This window comes from Cydia pomonella, chromosome 16 (assembly GCF_033807575.1).
Source record: "Cydia pomonella isolate Wapato2018A chromosome 16, ilCydPomo1, whole genome shotgun sequence".
Lineage (NCBI taxonomy): Eukaryota > Metazoa > Arthropoda > Insecta > Lepidoptera > Tortricidae > Cydia > Cydia pomonella.
The window spans coordinates 5,306,665-5,322,346 of record NC_084718.1 but is presented as its reverse complement, the minus strand read 5'-3'; the positions used below and the strand labels follow the sequence as shown (position 1 = coordinate 5,322,346).

Sequence of the window (15,682 nt, the reverse complement as noted above, 5' to 3'; positions counted from 1 at the left end):
CTGTGGACTCTTCGTCTGCAGAACTTTATTCATCTGGCAAGGCGATACCTTTTAATTCAAATCTATAACTGTTGCCAGTTATCTTCAAAAAGTCTGTGCAGGTTTCCAACCTTCACAGTACCCAAGAAGCTATACATACATAAAGTCATGTCTGCATTCCAAAAAGAGGTAGGCAGAGCACATGAAACTGCTAGGTTCAGTGCCATTTCTAGCAGGTTTAAAAAAAAGTAAGTGCAATAGCGGAAGTGTTGCTAAAATATGAAGTGCTTCTGGTTTCTCTCTCAATATCTATTTGATGATTATCTCCATTATTTTGCAGTTATCTCAATGCACCATACTTATTTACTGGAGCGTATTGTTTATAGAAAGGTCGATTGATTTACATTGTTATTAAACATTTTGTGAAAAACTGATGAACAAAACAGCAAAGCCAAAATATCAAATAAAGACATACACCATTTTCTTACTTTTATTAAGCCCTTACTAACCATACGAGTAAATGCGATAATATAAACTTGACTTGGATTTCCGTCATCAACAATTCAACAGTGACCAGAAGACAGCCCAAGTAAATTACTCGACGATCCAGAACCAACGTGTCTGGAGACTAAGGACGAGGAGAGCCGACCCCAAGAAAATTGGGATGAAGAGAAAAAGAAGATAATATAGGTAAAAAACTTAGCTAAAACCCCTCTTGGATACACTTCCAAGAGGGGTTTTAGCTAAGTTTTTTAATGGAACGTCTATTTGAACACGTCACTCGTGAGAGAGAGAAATAGACGTTCCATTTTTGAAATTTGTAATATAACGTATTGTTTGTAAACTCATTATTTACTTTTCTTTTAAATTTGATTATTCCTGTCCATTCTATTCTCATGATAAGATATAAATAGGTAGTTGTCAATTTAGAACTGTTTTCTTATTTATTGTGTCATTCATGAAGATACATAATTTACCTTCACCACATTGAATAATAAACATCGAATTGGAATTCAGTCAAGCAAATCAATAAGGCACCATTTCCTAAACTCGGTATAAGACGAACACTGACCATTTCCTGAACTCGTTAGAAGACGAACACTGACCATTTCCTGAACTCGGTGGAAGACGAACACTGACCATTTCCTGAACTCGGTAGAAGACGAACACTGACCATTTCCTGAACTCGGTAGAAGACGAACACTGCATATGCCAACGAAAAAGTGTTTTGTGTAATTTGTATGTACAGTCAGCATCAATAGTAGCGGATGAAACAACGCGCCAAAAGTATCTGATATTCCGGATAACTTTTCCAAATACAGCTAAATCTCTAAAATTTATATTCAAAAGTATATCTTTTACAGTCTTAATTGTTCTATATATAGAACCACCACATTTTGTTAAGCTATTACAGAATGGTAGATACTTTTGAAACCTTGTTTGATCCGCTACTTTTGATGCTGACTGTACAAATATTTACAATTGTTTTTTTTTTTATCATCCATAAATAAATCTAACCAAAAATCACGCATTACCGTTGACAAGATCTATCAAGTCAAGACTCTAGAGACACATTATATTAAATATTTAAATATATAATTTATCATGCTTATGCATTTTTTTTTTACAATCTGTACGCCCACATACACAAGAAGGATTTTACATAGTAAAGTTTTATGGGATTTTGAGTTTTCAAAACGTTCCGCTTGGTGCGCTGTTTCTAAATCCCATACTAAATGAGACTTAACGCAAACGCGTACGTCACGTTTCGCTATCGAATAAATTTACACTAGGGGCTCTGTGAAACTCATAGAAACGGGACTTAATCGTGTATTAGTTTTATAATTTACCTCCGACGTTTCGAGGACGGCGTTGTCCTCGTGATCTCGGAGAAGACATCTTCTAGCCACGCGAGTTTTTTTAACTACCCGCACTAGGTCTTGATTATCAACTTGAACGTGTTGCACACTAGTGATGTTACTCTGTCGACACACAACACAAACGATATTCGTTTTCTCTACTGTCGATATTCGTTTCGGCTTACATTTACTAATGACTGGATTCCATATGGTAAGATCCTAAAACCATCCTAAAACAGAACTGTAATCCTATTAATCGTTAAACTGTACGGTAAGTGTAACTGTACACGGAACCCTAGAAAACAAGTGACGGACTGCGATTGGAACTATTTAAAAGGCATTGATGACTTACAGCACTTTTATGAGATAGTCGGTATGTATGTTGAGTTTTTGTACAGTAATTAATTTTACGGTTAAACGGATTAATGTGAGATAGTAATGACATACTTTTAAGGTTCTGTAATTGAAGAGTGATCATGGATAGCCCATTCCGATCTTTCTATATGTCAGAGCTTTAATACTAGGGATGGGCCAAATATGGACTTTGCCGAATACCTACATACGGTTCAGTTCATACGGAACCGAATATTCGGCTCCGGCTCCGAAAACAAGTGCACACAGATCTGTTGTCTGGGGGCCTACCGCGAAAACCGGAATTCGCGAATTGCGGGGATGTTTCTCTTTTACTCTCACTAAGACGCAATTAGAGTTACGGAGAAAAATAACCGCAATTGACGAACTTCGAGTTTCGCGGTTATAGCCTTGCACTCCGCAAGTTATTTAAACACTCTTAAATAGGTATAAATAAAAAAATATAATCATTGTTACTTACTTTCGTCAGTAATAGAAACTGTAAAAAAATCTGATTAATAAATAAAAAAATAAACACTTTTCTAATTGATTTTTACAATTTTACTTCATTAATCTAATTATATGTGATATGTCTTATAAATAACAAAATAAACCGCTTCACTTACTTTAAAAAAATATATTTATTCGGTAAACATTCGGCAATCTAACTAAAACTATTCGGCCGAATACGAACATTGAAAAATATATAAAAATTCGGCCCATCTCAATTTAAAACTATCAGCATTCATACATGCACTATGCATACGTGTGCTAACTCGGAGCACGAGAGTAATGTTTGTTTTTAAAGTCTATTACCTTAAAAGGCTCCATTTTATACACGATATCGAAACTTTTTACAGTAATAGAGGATTTTCAATAAGCAAATCTATAAATATACATTTCTGTCCTCCGGGCGGAAAGCGTCAGCTTTGCTCACGCTGCGCTTAACGAAGTTGCCGCTTTCCGCCTCCGTCGAGCAGAAAAATAGTATGCGTACCACGGGAGGAATCGTAGGACATTCCATCAGGCCTGTTTGACAATTTTACAAGTGGCACGCAATGTCCTACTTTTCCTCCCTTGGGACACAAATGACTATCAACAAACTTTAATAATAAATGTCACTTTAGTATTCGTGCCCCAAGTTAACACACGTATGGTCACTTGGCATATTTAGGCATGAGGCAAATATTTGTGGCGTTCCCTGCCTTAAGGGTCCTTATGCTCCATGCGCATTAAGGACTCTTCTCGAATGAAAAGCCACATTTGACTACGAAATGTATCTTAACAACTATACATTATTATTTATTAATTTTTATACAAAGCTTTTCTTCGCTGACTTTGCCCACCTTTTATGGATGATTTTGCCCACCTCTTTCTTTGCTTTACTTTGTCAGTCACCTACATCGGAAAGAAAAAAAATTAAAACCTTGAAAAATATGAGCTGACAGATTCAATATTCAATTTTTTATATACTTACAAAACTCCCGTGTGACGTAAAACATAATTTTTCCTTTATCTTTATTTGAATTCTTCTTTTTAAACATTAGGCAAAGTATGCTAATATAAAGTAGGCAGCTAAATTTTTTGCAGGTATGTAGTTTCAAAAAAATATCCTCAATAAAGTATTAGCCATGCACTAGTTTCCTACCAATATGTTTTCAAAACGTGTCCACCACCTATCGCTACAAGTCGCTATACAACTAAATGGTCGTATAATAGCTATCCTTGACTGAGCCAGGTGATAGACTGTCTATTGTTACCAAAAATATTTATAACAGAGGCATTCCTTTTATAAGAAATAAAAAAAATACATTTATTTAACGCCATAATATAGTACTTACATCAAAATCACACACATCCGCGGACCGGGACCGGGAATCCTATCCTAGTAAATCCCGGCAATCAGAGGCGCTGATTTTTAGACATACGCCAACGACACAGAAAAACAGGCAATACAAAAGAAAAATATCAATTTTGTAATAAAAACTAAACAATCATTAAAATAAAACAAACATCATAAAGACCATTTGTTTTTTTTACAACTACTGCCCGCGCCGGCGTTCCTTTGTTAACTTAATTGAGAGGGCATTTGAAATATCTATAATAGGCTGCGGTCTATACTTACCAGCGGGTTTTAAAAACGTGTCCTCCACCTAGTGTAATAGCAGCTATACAACTAAATGGTCGTATAAGAGCTATCCTTGATTTAGCCCGGTGACGGACTGTCCATTGTCACCGGCTATATATAAAACTGAACGCATTCCTTGGATTCTGCGCGTGCGCCCAACGTTTTAACCGTCATTTTATTCCATTTACAAACTCAAATTGACTTGACCAACTTTCTATATTCACGGTCTTTATGAACCAGGTTAATACTATTGCCTATTCTATATAAACTCAAATATTGTACACAAAAAATACATATATTTTTTTCCCCGTAAAAAACTGCCGTTGCAATAAAAGGTTCGTTCAAATATTTACGTTAGTAATAGGTACAAAATTCAACAGTAGGTAGTCTATAATATTGTACCTACTTACATATTTGCTATATTTTCTCTCTCTGGCTCGCAAACAGATATAGTAAAAAAAAAGTTTTTTGCATAACAACTGAGAATGGTTCAAAAAGCATAAAAATTAAAATATTGTCAAGTTATAACTTAATTAACTTATTTAAAATAAAACTCGCAACATTAAACTAATAAGCGTCTACATTACTTGAATGAAAGTAATTAAAATTGCAATTGCAATAAAAAAAAACTGCTATAAATTTCTCGAAATCGCAATAATATTACCCAGTGGTAAATTAAACATCCCTACAAAAATACCATAAAAGTACTGCACTGTAAATTATATACCTAAGTCTTAATAGCTCACATCCTTAAACTAATAAGCATATTACCGTTACAAAAACAATTAAAATCGCAATCGCAAAAGCGCAATAAAAAATCGGCTATCAGTTTCGTGAAATCGCAATAAAATGCAGGCGAGTTGAGCACCCCTTTGCAGTTTTTGTTTATTTGATAGTCGATGCATCGCTAGCTTAGCACGCATGATCCAGTCGCTCGGCGCGTGCGACACGCACTCGACTGCACCGCGATTACCGACATCGATTAAACGAGTGTGAAACCGCCTTAACGACGAAATAAAGTTCCAAATTTGAAAGTGTCACAGTTTATGATTCAAATATGTAACATTTTAAAAATTAGCGGTTTGGATTCTTTGTGTGTTTTGGAACAGCATTGATAAAATTAAGCTTAATAAGTTTAAAATACTAATTTGCAATTCAACGGTGTTCTATTTAGACTTTTTGACGTTTTTGTGTTTGTTTTCCAGTGATTTGTTCAGTCAAACCAAACCGTTTGAAATTAATTGTGTTTTGATCAGTATATGTTTTTATTTTTATTTATGTTCGGGTTTGATTTCTTTCAATGATTTGAATAGCCATTGTCAAACTAAGCTTTATAAGCTATATCTGTAACTGAATAACGTTCTAAGAACGATGAACGGTTATATTTTTTGTTCTAAGTGATTTGAATAACGATCCATCTAATGCACAATGGTTCCTAGAGGAATATAAAATGTGTTTTTTATTTTAATAAAGGCCTTGTATCCACTTGCGGTGCATAATTTTGTTCTACACGAGTCTTCCTGATTCGGTTACAAATACGGACCATTTTTCACTATCGAATTGAATTTCAAATATGTCTTTATAAGCGGGGGCTATGTTGTTTTGTGAACTATTTTGAAACGAATGCCTGTGGAGGTGGTTTAGTGCTTTGAAAAAGAAACCTGGAGCCGGAAAATGAGGTAAAATATTAGTATTTTCCTTTTTTAAGATAAAAAATAACTTTAAGTAATTGTTTTCATGGTCAAATTTAGGTTTACCAAGATATCACTAGGATCAATTTATTACTAAAAACAGATGCAGATAGTTTATGTCACACAATATGTTATAAAAAATATTTTCTGTTAAAAAGATACACAGAAATATTGCAAGAAAGTTAATGAATGGACTGAATGTGCAATAAATGAAAGAAATTCGAGTGCAAAATATAAAATTTCACCCAACAAAAAGAATAAAGATAAAGATAGTTTATTTTCCAAGTAGGCATATTACAATGCGCTTATAAATGTAATGTAAAATAAATATTATTCTAAAATAAAATACTGCCAATGTAAGGTCTCTCCCTAGGGATTATGTCCTCTAGGAAAGTTGGCAGGGATATAAGAAGTACTACCAGCTACGTTAACAAAAGTATTTTATTATTTAAAAAAAAGAACTAAAATTTTATAAAGGGTCGTGGGAACTCTATGGCCGGTCTTAAATTTGCACCCGGAGTGGTACAGCCCTGGCTGGTCGAAAGGTCCGCAGCTGGTGGGTGTCACTTCAGCGCAGAAGAGGAGCCGGGGCGACGGCGGGCGAACGACTAGGGCTCCAGCCCTGCCGTCGAGGTGGTGAAGGCTCGAGGGTCTCTTCGACCGGAGATTATTTTTTTAAAAATGACGACGCTCTAATAATTATTTTACAATAGACTTTTTTTTTAATTTACCTCATATTCTATCACTTTTGATTCATTTTTTTTCTAATTAGAACTCAAACAATACTATAGTAATACGACATCATACGCAGATCACTTATATTATTCCCACTACATACCGTCGGCTCGTTTTACATTACGAAAAAAGTAGCCAACATGACCAGCAATTACAAACCTTCATCTACTGCACAATAATTTATCATAAATAAATAAATCATTTATTCACGACCAATTTGGATCGCTTTGTGTTCTGACAGTTCTGATCTTAAGACTACTGTTAGTACGTACATAATTATTTACTTCGGGCTTTTACCCGAAGGGGGTCCATCCAAAAATTAAATTAAAATTTATAAATATCTAAATTCTAACAATCTAAATACCAATAATTGAAAAGAAATTAATTATAATTAAATATAATTCATTCCAATTATGTTAAACTTACCAGTGCATAAATATTCAATAAGTATTAATTTATATTATTCAAGTTACATCGTATGTTAACGCACTATAGAATTATTATTGCAATTATTAGATTTTTTTTTTTGCATGGACAAATAAAGCTTTTATTATTATTATTATAATTATTTACTACCAAGCTAATTATATATTATGTACTAAAAACTTTGTATTCTAATAAATAAATATGATTTTTTTTTAAATTAATAACTCTTGTTTATCTTCATAAAAACTTAAAATCATTTGAATAAGACTTAATTTTAACATAAGTGAAAAATAGTTCCCAGTTAAAAAAATTAACTTACATTACATAGTATGTTAATCAAAGTCATACAAACGGAAGAAAAAGGCACCCAAGCTTTTATTTGCTTGAAACCTACGTTACTAAGTAATGTGCCTATTTTTATTTTGTTGTAGTTTTATTCGTCAGAGTTTGATAAATTTTGATCGATAGTCGACCTAGTAGTGGTATTAGTGGTAGTTCCCTATTCTGCATCTGTAGGTACAATACAAACGCAATTGTACTGTATGTCCTACAAAACCTTCCCCTGAGTTACGAAAACATATCGTATTTTCGTAAATCACCAGAAACTTAGGTATATACATTTTTTTTGTTCCAAATTGGGATTTCGTATTTATGCCACCCAGAATGAGGAGTTCTTCAAAGTTACCGAATTTTTAACTACAACAAAGTAAAACTCTACCCTAATACGAGTAGAAAAACTGTATAGGTACTTCAATAAAAATCATCTAAATGTAATGACGGCTTAACTGATCATGTTCGCTATGGATTTCATTGAATGTATTTATTTATTAAGGTCTAATACTTTCACAATTTTTTCACTTTTTTTGGAGATTGGAGACATGGTCCCAGAGGTTCAAATTTTTTTTTTCTTTCGGAGCGATTATTTCCGAAAATATTTAATTTATCAGAAATGGTTGTTAAACATCTATATTCGTCTTGAAATAACTATCCAACGAAACTTCACACTATAAGGTTCAAGCGAACAAAATGATCATCTCCACTTTACGAGTAGGGGAGGTACCCAAATATTTTTATGCTACTTTTTATTTTACTACTTTTTCTGGCACTAACGATCATAAAGACAGGCAGACATGGCGAAATTATAGTTGACTACAGAACCTTGAAAATGCATGATTTATAATCATTTTCACTTCGCTCTTTTTCCATAAAAACTGTTATAAAACACTTTTTGTAAACTTGTTATTAATTTTACAACCAAAATTATGTTTTATGTGGTTGCTGCTGAAAAAAATATTAATTATTAGGCAATACCCTAAAATAGAGAATAAACAAACAAACGTATTTACAATTCAATTAGCAATAATTCCTTCGATTATATTACCTAACCAGACATTTCAATATTAAACTTATATCTGTAGGTACCGGGGTACCTATAGATATAAGTCTTTATTGGGTAATTTTCTAAATATATATATATCATTTTTTTTACAACTTTGCTCTCTTAAACTACGAGGTCAAATATGATGCTTTAAGGTTTATAATATGGTTAAACTATACCATGCTTCGTCTTGACTAATCTTTTATCAACTACTAATCATATGATTTACCTAGTTTATTAACTTACGGTTGGGTAAACCTTGCATGAAACAATAAAAACGCCTTTTAAAATTTACTAAGACGTTAAAAATTGCGGTTTATAAAAGCAATATTATTCTATTCATTTATATTTTTCTCAACAAATTAATGCTTGACATGCACCTTTTTGCACAAATATCTAACAAAATAAAAATAATAAAAACTCAGCGCGGGCAAAGCTAACTTATGAAGCCATTACCGAAGTATGTTGTTTTCCTGAAATTAAAACTACATCTAACTTGTGTCGAACTCGAAATAAATGTATTACAATGACCTTATCAAAAGGCGAACATGAAAAGCATACCGTACAAATTGTCCAAGTTCCTAATTATAATTAGTTCTAGTACTACAGCTACTTAGCTGATCATTGGTAGATCTAATTTCGTTGCAACAAGGCTTATGAGTGTTTAGTTAATTGTGTCCACGATTACTGTCAATCGTCACCGTTCTACTGGCGGGTGATGATTGACGGATTGAAGGAAGTTTAATTATTTTTAACTGACATCATCTTTATTTACGAGTATATACTTAATTAAATATAAGTAGAAACAAGCCCATCTATGGTTCGTGATCAGCAGAGCCCGGAATATTCGCGGCAAAAGAAAAGACTATTGCAATCTAGGCTAGTGTTAGACATAATTTTTATCGATATCGATAGTTTTGCAATAGAAGAAAAAACGGTCCACCAAATAAAAATCATATTTCGGCTTCGTCACCTACTGACAAATAATGTTATCTATCTACTAAATTAAACTAGCCTAAGATGCCACCACCTCAGCTGATCCAACTGTCCCCATGACACTGGCAGCGTTGCCCCATAGAATTGCCAAGGAGATCTGTTGGACCAGTTACGATCCGGAGCACGGATCGCAACTCATAGTCGCCGACCCAATCCCCACACAAACTCCCCAATTCGCACCCCAAGATCATTGCAGTATCCACCGCAACTGGTATGAAATTATACATTGATGCTATGTATATTTATTGTCAAAAATATATAAATGTACAAATGGTGGATACCAATAGCATTCTTTACTCAGTCAACTATATCACTAGCAGTGACCTATATAAAAAAAAACTAGCACAATGGGCCATTGATCAAAAAATAAGTAGGTATTATTCCGAGAAATCAACAGCACACAAACAAAACAAAATATATTGAAACGATAGTACCTAACTGGCAGAATATATAATTATAAAATAATAAGATATACCTCCGTTCCTATGAGCACAATAAAACTTTCCTAATCGATATCGGATGTCAGATGATCCTTGGAGAAAAGCAGCTGATAGAGATTGTTATATGGCAGCAAGTCCTTTTATTTTGCAAGGTCATCTTTTGACCAATAAAAATGAATAAAGAATAAGTTTTCGGCAGACATTTTTTTTTTCAATTCAAGCTTTTATCGCTGACTGTATTTTTGTTACAACAGGCACCTAATACTTATCGAGACAATTCTAACAACTCCAAACATTCGTTTGCGTTGTTTTATCACAGAGTTCCCATGCTGTCCCCATCATGATATTGCATTGCCATCCGATTTATTTGTATGCAATATTTCAGCTCAATTGGAAATCAGGAAAAGTGTCAAATTTAGCTTTCAAGATTTGACCTACACTAAATATCAAATAAATATTAAATATTATAGGTCATTATTACACAAATTGACTAAGTCCCATAGTAAGCTCAATAAGGCTTGTGTGACACTAACAAACCTACATGCTAACAGGGCAAGTTAAAAAAAGCATGTAAAAAAGACGCTAACTCCATAACCTATCCGTAATGGAATAGGTATAGGATTTAGCGTCTAATACCTGACGACCGGTCTGGCCTAGTGGGTGTGACTATGAAGCCGATGGTCCTGGGTGCGAATCCCGGTATGGGCGTGTGTAATGAACACAGATATTTGTTCCTGAGTCATGAATGTTTTCTATGTATTTAAGTATTTGTATATTATATGTATCTGAGTACCCACAACACAAGTTTTCTTGGCTTACCATGGGTTTTAGTTAATTTGTGTAAGAGTGTACAATATTTATTTTATATTTTTTTATACCTGATATCCGATAATCGGATCCGGTTCAGATAACATGAAAACGCTCTAAAAGCATAAGTATCAACATGTACTGACTCAGTCCGATTACTCATCCTTGATTTGTTTACATCGGCTCGTTAGATTCGTCTTTCACACTGCTCCGTGATTGATATAATCTCTTGAGGTATAATCTTGTTCTGCCTTTCATTGTTTATATTGATCATCGTTACTTAATACATTGCATCATAGTACTCGTACGTATACGTGTATTAGCTGCCGTGATGCTGATTAAGCCTTACTACAAAAACCGGCCAAGAGCATGTCGGGCCACGCTCTGTGTAGGGTTCCGTAGTTACTCTTCCGTCACAATAAGCTAAACTGGAGCTTAAAGTATAGTAAATTGTTAACCAAGGGATGAAACGGTACCTTTCACCCGAGTTAAACAAATAGGCAAATTTGCATAATCAGTACCTAATTAAAGTAAGTCTTTTTACTATGAAGGGAAAACTTTTTGCGATAACTCAAAAACAGCTAAGCTGATCATGTCTCCTATAGTTTTCATTTAATGTTTTTCTTAAGCTCTACTTCCACGATTTTTTTCATATTTTTTGGACCTATGGTTCAAAAGTTAGAGGGGGGGGACACATTTTTTTTTCTTTCGGAGCAATTATCTCCGAATATGTTCACTTTATCAAAAAATGTTTCTTAAAAACCCCTATTAGTTTTGAAAGACCTTTCCAACGATACCCCATACTCTAGGGTTGAAGCGAAAAAAAAATTTCACGTGTAGGGGAGGTACCCTAAAAAAAATTAAATTTTTAGATTTTATTATACGACTTTGTCGGCTTTATTGATTTATATATCCATGCCAAATTTCAGCTTTCTAGCACTAACGACCACGGAGCAAAGCCTCGGACAGACAGACAGACAGACAGACAGACAGACGGACATGGCGAAACTATAAGGGTTCTGTTTAATGCCATTTGGCTACGGAACCCTAAAAACTTGTCCACGAATATGTACTGGCCGTATTCTTAGTTTACCGCGATCTGGGCCAGATATAGTATTTTTCAAACAGGAACCCGCTAATAGATGTCATCTCAATAACATTTTACGAGATTTGGCATTTTTAGTTTATAAATTGCATGGAGATGACATCTACGAGTATCAGCATACCCTTTCAGTTTGAAAAATACTATAATTGGTACACTTTCTTAAAACTCTATTACTACATTTATCCATTTAACATCACCAATCTTCCAACGTACTTTAGGTTTGTATGTTGCTTTTATTTATTACACGCTTTTATTTAACTTGCCCTGTTAGTTACTGTGGGTCAAATCTTGGAAAATAAATTTGACCCACTCCCCGATTTCCATATATGCTGAAATTTTGCATATTGTAGGTAAATCGGTTGACAATGCAATGTTATGATGATATGGAACTTATTTGATGATAGAGATAGGAACTGGCCATGGGATCTCTGTTATAAACTACTCACTCACTTACTCCGTTGGCTCAGCGACCCAAAATGAGACTTGGCCTTCGACACAAGTCAGCGCCACTTTTCTCAGTCCTGTGCGACCTCTCGCCAATTGTCGACTCGAAGCTCGCGCAGATCCTTCTCCACCATGTCGCTCCAGCGATAACTAGGTCCTGCTATGCGACCCAGTTACGGATCTGTTATAAAACTAATTCGCAAACTTATTGTGTTTGGTGTGGTTAGAATTGTCTCGATGACTACTAGTTGCCCGTGGAAATAAAAATCAGTGGCTGAGGCATCAAACGCGAATGCAGAAGACGCTGGTTTGATCCCTTGGTCGCAATGTGCAAGTTCCAAAATATTCTCTAAAATTCTGGAGCAATAGGAATATTCTCTCAAGTTGCTGAAAACCAACACGAGAATTTAATGCAACCTTCCAACCAAAAAGATACTTGAGGGATTTTTTCTTCAACTCTTTTTTTCAAGAATTGTTGCCTCTTCTGAAATCACATCCCTTTCCATCTGACAGTGACCGCCAGTTCCAAATTCAAATTATATCTATTGCCAGTCACTGTCTAACGTCAAAGAAGTTAGTAATGGTCGAAAACCTTTACAGTACAATGCTATCCCTAGGGATAGGCAAAGCCAGTTCAGTTTAGTATGACTAATTTAGTTCCAATGAAATTCCGCAATATGGCGCGTGATCATACTCATATATGACTGGTCAGGCTTTACTAGAGGCATAGTATGCATATATTTTTTCTTTCACATATGACATGTATTTCAGTTTATACTTCTAAACTAACCGCTAAGCTATTTAGATATTTGTGTAGGTATCAGTAGGTTAGTCCCCTTTTACAAAGTGTTTTGCACTTGGCCCTCGGTAACATGATGACTGGAAGCCATTCTTCGCGTGTAATGTAACACGGTGGAGCGAACTCGCGGGTTGATGTTATGTGGAACTTACGCTGCGAAAATACTTTTTTAAACATTGAGAGAGCTAGTTTTTAATGTTGTGATGAGCAAGTGTGCCTAGTAGGGGAAATTTATCAATAAAGTTTTACGTTACTGAAAAAAAAAACACAATAAAAAAAACTAGGGGACATGGTATTTTTTTATACCAATTAATTAATTAAACTATCATTATTTGTTCCCTGCTATTTTTATTATTTTTCGTTATTCTATCCTGCCTTCGCCAAAATTCCACTCCCGTATAGTCGAAGCTTATGCTCTCATTTTAAAATGAAACTTGATATAAATATTTACGTTACAAAGTAAAATAAAATCTTAAAAATAGAACATAACTTCCATTGTAGAGCGGAATCCAGCGATTGATAATAAACACATAATAAGGTTGTATATTAATACTCTTTAAAATAAGACAGTAAATTATCTTAAAATATTGCATTAAAAACATGTTCTATATTGATTGTATAAAACCGTTTACTTAGAAACGGTTTCCATTGTCATATATTTTCAAGTGGCAACGCTACAGCCAATCACGGCGCCTCATTTTATAATAAACCAATCGTAGTTTGGGTGGTTTAAATTGACTAATCTTAGTCGAACGAAGTTTCTTCGAAGAAAACAAGACCTAAGCTTTGACGAGTTGCAATTGGTCCGTTGTGTGTATTGACTATTGCATATTTAAATTTTGAGGCCACTTATAGGCTGATATTTTGTTTGAAGTTACTCTTCCTATCTAGTTTGTGTGATTCTTAAGTCTGCGAAGGCCGAGATTCCCGTAGTGATTGCCTATGTAGAAAATATAAACTCTATAGGCGCCAGCTAGCCTCACATTTAACTGATTTTAAGTATAACAATTCTCTAATAATGCCAATGTTTTACAACTTACGAAATAATACAAAACAATGCCCTCTAAATTAACCTGCTCTAAACATTTCAGAATTAAACTCCTCTAAAAACCTCTAAAAAGCTTATCACACCGACGCTTTTCAAAGCAAAGTGGACTTTATTAAACACACAATATAGTTGATTTTAAAGTATCAGAGACTAACATGGAAGGCAACGTTTTGTATGGGGTTCAAACATAAACATGTTTAAGGGATTAGCAGGATTACAACGTCCTGTTTACGAAGCTGGACTAATGTATGATTGTATGGATGTGTAATTATATCCTGAAACATTGTTGCGAATTAATGATTAGAAATGTCTGCGGAGTCCATTCACTTTACGGACTCATGCAAATTGTAGATAATAAAATAGAAACAATAGTATTCGTGACAGTCAAAAACAGATCATTAAGTAACGTTTTTTTTTTACAAATGATGTATTTCTGGAATACAAAGACAAAAGTGTTACATTTATGCTGACCCCCACCATAGGTATAGCCTGCCCTGTGGGAGAAATAATTTGGTTTACAGTTTACAGTAAAAACAATTATATAAAATATGGTTAGTAACAGCTATAAGGTTTTTGAAAAAAAGAGAAACAGTGAACTATTTAATTTAACAAATTGAATTTTTCGTATAACGTTATATTTTATAACGTTATCGTCACGACCAAAATTATAATATATTGTCATTCAAATATTATTTCTGTTATTTATCTGGTACTGTTACTTTGTAACGTTTCTTTCATAGTTTTATACTTAACTAATTTTCGCAATTTTTTGACAAACTCGAAAGCAACCATTAAACCAAGATGAAGACAATGAGTTTATATATGATAAACTTTGCCCACGTTACGCCGTCGTTTTATGGATCTCCAACAGCGTTAATTTTTAACGTTATTATATCGATAATAAATAATAACGTTATGAAGAACTAGTGATAAGTTTTGTAACATAAACAAAATGAAATGTTATATGTAAATATCAATATTTTTCATAAACTTATAAAGGTCGATAATAATTAATAATGTTACGAAGAACAAGTGTTACGTTTTGTAACACAAATGAAATACAACGTTATAAATATCGATATTTTCCATGAACTTTTCGACGACCGGTTTAGCCTAGTCGGTAGTGACCCTGCCTACGAAGCTGATGGTCCCGGGTTCAAATCCTGGTAAGGGCATTTATTCGTGTGATGAGCAAGGATATTTTGTTCCTGAGTCATGGGTGTTTTCTATGTATTTAAGTATTTATAAATATTTATATATTATATATATCGTTGTCTAAGTACCCTCAACACAAGCCTTATTGAGCTTACTGTGGGACTTAGTCGATTTGTGTAATAATGTCCTATATTATTTATTTATTATTTATAAAGGTCTAATCAAAACAGATATGAACTAAACAACACAACAAAACACTACAAAAGGCAGGGAGAACAAAAATTTAATACATCCCAAAATTGACCCATTTCATCATAATGCTGGCTTTGCAACCAGCGCTG

The 15,682-nt window shown here is 34.0% G+C and overlaps 1 protein-coding gene across 4 annotated transcripts in view; it reads left to right on the top strand.

The window, feature by feature from the left end:
* The first annotated feature begins 4,826 nt into the window (after positions 1-4,826).
* LOC133526242 (protein NDNF-like) overlaps positions 4,827-15,682 on the top strand; it is a 94,444-nt gene continuing 83,588 nt past the window's right edge. The window contains exons 1-2 of one of the 4 annotated variants that reach the window (XM_061862774.1): positions 4,827-5,376; positions 5,791-5,996. In XM_061862774.1, the coding sequence (XP_061718758.1) occupies positions 5,992-5,996 (5 nt within the window). In that variant the 5' untranslated portion in view covers positions 4,827-5,376; positions 5,791-5,991. Of the gene's footprint in view, positions 5,411-5,463; positions 5,510-5,790; positions 5,997-15,682 lie in introns of those variants that run through there. The other 3 variants (XM_061862772.1, XM_061862773.1, XM_061862775.1) reach the window with 3 other exon arrangements.